This window comes from Neophocaena asiaeorientalis, unplaced genomic scaffold (genome assembly GCF_003031525.2).
Source record: "Neophocaena asiaeorientalis asiaeorientalis breed wild unplaced genomic scaffold, Neophocaena_asiaeorientalis_V1.1 scaffold377, whole genome shotgun sequence".
Taxonomy (NCBI): domain Eukaryota; kingdom Metazoa; phylum Chordata; class Mammalia; order Artiodactyla; family Phocoenidae; genus Neophocaena; species Neophocaena asiaeorientalis.
The window spans coordinates 187,911-191,872 of NW_020174926.1; the positions used below are offsets into that span (position 1 = coordinate 187,911).

Consider the following 3,962-nt stretch of genomic DNA (forward strand, 5'->3'; position numbering starts at 1 on the left):
TTCCACTGTCTCCTTTGTTGCATCTCATTGGTAGTTAGGGGCCTCACACCCTATAAATGTTTATAGTCTCTGCAGCTCCTCCCTTTCATAAGGGGAAAATACACATCTTCAGCCATTCCACATAGAGGTCATCTGATACTTTCTGCCACTTTTACAAAAAAAGAAGGCCAAACCAGTAAATAAAACCAAAAACAAAACACAAAAATCCCAAAAAACAAACAAAAACAGAAACAAAAAAACACTCGTGGCTCATTTTTGCTGGGCTGGTATTTTCATTTTTAGAAGAGCTTAGGGTCACCTGTGAAGTTTACAATGAATTCTTTATCTTTTGTAAAACCATTGATAAAGACTAATTCATTTTCTAGTTTTATGATAGTCTCTTTTTAAATAATCTTCTATATATAGGCTACGCTTATGACCTATTTATGACCTATCATAAAAAAATGGGTCCTGACTTACTTTGTAGGGTTTGGTGTTGACTCTTATCAATAGTATTTTGAAAGGCTGAATAAACTATATACATTGTTTCTCCTTAAACATATGCTTTAAATTGCTCAATGTTTACTAACAAGTTAAAGATGAATTACTCCTTTAAAAGTTCTTCCTACTTTTTTTTAGGGCTTCCCTGGTGGCGCAGTGGTTGAGAGTCCACCTGCCGATGCAGGGGACATGGGTTCATGCCCCGGTCTGGGAAGATCCCACATGCCACGGAGTGGCTGGGCCAGTGAGCCACGGCCATTGAGCCTGCGCGTCCGGAGCCTGTGCGTCTGGAGCCTGTTCTCTGCAACGGGAGAGGCCACAGCAGTGAGAGGCCTGCGTACCGCAAAAAAAAAAAAAAAAAAAAAAAAATTTTCCTACTTTTTCTAGAGAGGCCACAGCAGTGAGAGGCCTGCGTACCCGAAAAAAAAAAAAAAAAAAAAAAAAAATTCTTCCTACTTTTTCTTAATGTGTGAACAATTTCTGTAACAAGCCCATCCGTTAATTAAATTGTCCTCCATGTGGATGTGAGAATCAAAAGAGCACTGTTGTTGGTGCCCCTGACACCTCCACACCCTACTGTATCCCACTCCCACCTTGTACAAGAGTCACAGTGGACATGCTTTCAATGTACAATTTGTAGTCACAGCTTACATATTTTGACACATTATTTCCCAGTTTTATCTTTGAGCTCCTTCAAAATCTGAGACAATACCATCCTGACTAAATGATATAAATACATCGGGTTTTGCAAAGCAGGTAAGTCTAGTTAATGCCAACCCCCTAAAAACACACCCATAAATCAGATACCCATTGTCCAAGTGGTAAGAATTCATTGAGGCTAAGCTTGAATGTGTTCTGATGATACAGGACTTGCACTGAACCCACCAACCTCTTGCAGAGGAGTGCACTAATCAGACCCAGGCCCGTTCCAGAGTAAAGTCTGAACACCCCGATCTAATATCCAGGAACCCCAAGTCTGTGCCTGTGGGTCTTTCCATTCCTGCCTCTGCCTCTATCTCCACCATTATCCCCCACCCAGACCATGAGCAACCCTGCCTCTTTATACTTGAACACAAGTGTATATACAAACTTGCAGTATTGATCGTTTTTATTCAATGTATATCCAGTTTGCCCAGATAGATGGAAAACTACCTAAGGGTAGGTGCCGTGTCTCCCATATCTTGGAAACCCCATCTCTCAGTAATTATTTCAAAAAGGTAGAAAGATGTTAAAATATTTATAGTACCTACTGTACGTGCCCACACACTCTCTTTTTCTGTAAAAGAGCATCTAGTTTGCCATGTCTGAATCAGCGAACAACTTATTCATTAGCAAATGTGGACAATGCCTCATTAGAATCTTTGTGTTAGGAAACCCGAGTTGGAAGGGATTCCAGGACAGTTGCTTTACCCTTGTTCCCATGAAATCTTAGAGCTCATAGACTGTGTTTTCTGTCCTCCTACATTTATTTCTAAGAATCTAAGAAATTTATGAGGACGCTTTCTCAACTCATCTGGGAAAAGTCAGGGAGGGCCATGTCGAGCAACAGAGGACAAAACTCTTATAGTCTGTTGGGAAGGTGCCAAAGAAAATCAGATAACAGATGAAATGAGTTTTGTCAGCCACCCCACTGGTTTCAGGGAACACCGCTCACTGCCGCCTCCGTGAAATGAGTCACCCCTCGCAGAACCCACACCGCCTTACAGAAACCGAGGAGGAAGCATCACTCTGTCCTCCCACAAAAGGTGGGCTGGCTGAGGCATCGAAGCTTAAAGGGAGAGCTAGAGGTGGCACAGGTGAGGAGAGAACCAGGAAACAGCATGCATGGGAGGGGAGGAAAGGAGACACCAGGGGAGAGAAAAGTGAAGAACAGCCTGTGGAGATCCGCGTCCAGGGAACGAGTCAGTCACTGAAGTCTGAGCCTCACGTGACGAGGTCCAGGGACCAGTTTCTGCTGCTACTCCTCACAGCCAGGCTCCTCATTGCTGTCCTCCCCCAGAGGAAATTCCCTCATGTGCTTCTCGGCTGCATGCATCCGGGTCTCCATGGGGCAGTCCTGGCTCAGAACTGCCTGCAGCAAGAGGCAGGAAGAGGAATCACTGCGCATTCTTCACCAGCTTCCCCATCCCCTTCCCCAACTAGCTCATCCAAGTCTAGTGCTGCACAGAAAAGACTCAAGAAACCAGCAAAGGACCCTTGCTCTGCTTCGTGTGTGTGCATAGGCCACCCAAGGGACCAAGGTGTAGTCACCCTAGTCAAGACAATCATCTGACATGCTTTTAATTGAATCCTTTCAGCAGGAGTACAGGCTATAGCAGGGAGCCAGCTGAAATGGGCACCACCTCCCATCAGACTTTCACGTCTTCTTTTGCTCCTTTAAGCATTCTCCGCATCCATCCCTAACCCACCCAGACCCTCAGGGTGCTCCTGCTGCGGTGAGAGGAAAGTATCTTATTAACTAAAATCACATGCTGTGGTTCTCTCCCCTGGGGTGTTTGTACTTTAAGAAATGACCTGGTAAGGACAATGACAGATGTGAGTGAATGAAGAATGAATGTGCCCAGTGGAATTCTGTCCATTTTGTGGGCATCATTTGGTAATTCACACTTTGCTTGTAACTACAGCAAATATAGGATGCCTTTGATGATCCCTGACCCCAACACTTTACAAGCATCCCATTTTCCTTCTGTACTTAGGACCCTTCCTAACTGACCAGTGTAAGAGAGAAAGTGTAGAGAAGGGAAAATAAGGAAGGGCACAAAGGAAAGAGGGAGACAAAAGGGGCATCAGAAAACATGGCAAAGCAGAGAGCCTATCAAAGAGGGAGGAAATAAGAGCACGGGATATAAAGGGATGAGAGACATGGAAAGAAACAGAAGATTATTATTTTTTCAGCAGTAGTCAGAGCCCCTTACAAGCTTCTCCTCCTTGGCTGGGGGGCTCCTCAGGTAGTAGCAGAGAGGAGCGTAGATGATGTTGATGACCCCGATGATGACCATGAGCCAGGGGAAGCCGATGGCTTGCACGATGGCACCCCCAGTGGATGGGCCTGCGAGGAGTAAAGCAAATCTACACGTATTTATTGAGTCTTGGTCACAGGGAGGACACCATGCTAGGGGCAGCAGGTGACCCAGGGGATGTCCCAGGGTCAAATATCTGCAGAACCCTAGGAGAATCAGCCTCTTCTACCTGGTAACAGTAGATAAAGGGAGAGTGGGGTACCAGGTCCTGGTGCTCCCCTATCCCTCCACCAACATACCTATAGCAAAGCCCATGCAAAAAGCCACGTCAGCGATGGCATAGATACTCCCGTACACCGGGGCATGGCGCAGGTCCACCAGGTGTCCCATGATGGGCATCATAGAGGAATCCACCATGCCTGTGGTCAGAGCAAGCAGGACACCTCAGTCAGCTCTACCCACAGTCCCCCTCCCTGTTTGTGGCATCCCCCCTCCTCCCCCCCCCTTTATTCCCCTGCCTTT

At 46.1% G+C, this 3,962-nt stretch overlaps 1 protein-coding gene across 2 annotated transcripts in view; it reads right to left on the reverse strand.

Annotated features, from left to right (window-relative positions):
- Nucleotides 1-2,437: 2,437 nt before the first annotated feature.
- The window catches only part of SLC18A1 (solute carrier family 18 member A1), a 21,285-nt gene continuing 19,760 nt past the window's right edge, over nucleotides 2,438-3,962 (reverse strand). For both annotated transcript variants that reach the window (XM_024761371.1, XM_024761370.1), the window contains 3 exons: nucleotides 3,740-3,859; nucleotides 3,396-3,529; nucleotides 2,438-2,551 (listed from right to left, as the gene is read on the reverse strand). In XM_024761371.1, the coding sequence (XP_024617139.1) occupies nucleotides 2,438-2,551; nucleotides 3,396-3,529; nucleotides 3,740-3,859 (368 nt within the window). The remainder of the gene's footprint in view (nucleotides 2,552-3,395; nucleotides 3,530-3,739; nucleotides 3,860-3,962) is intronic.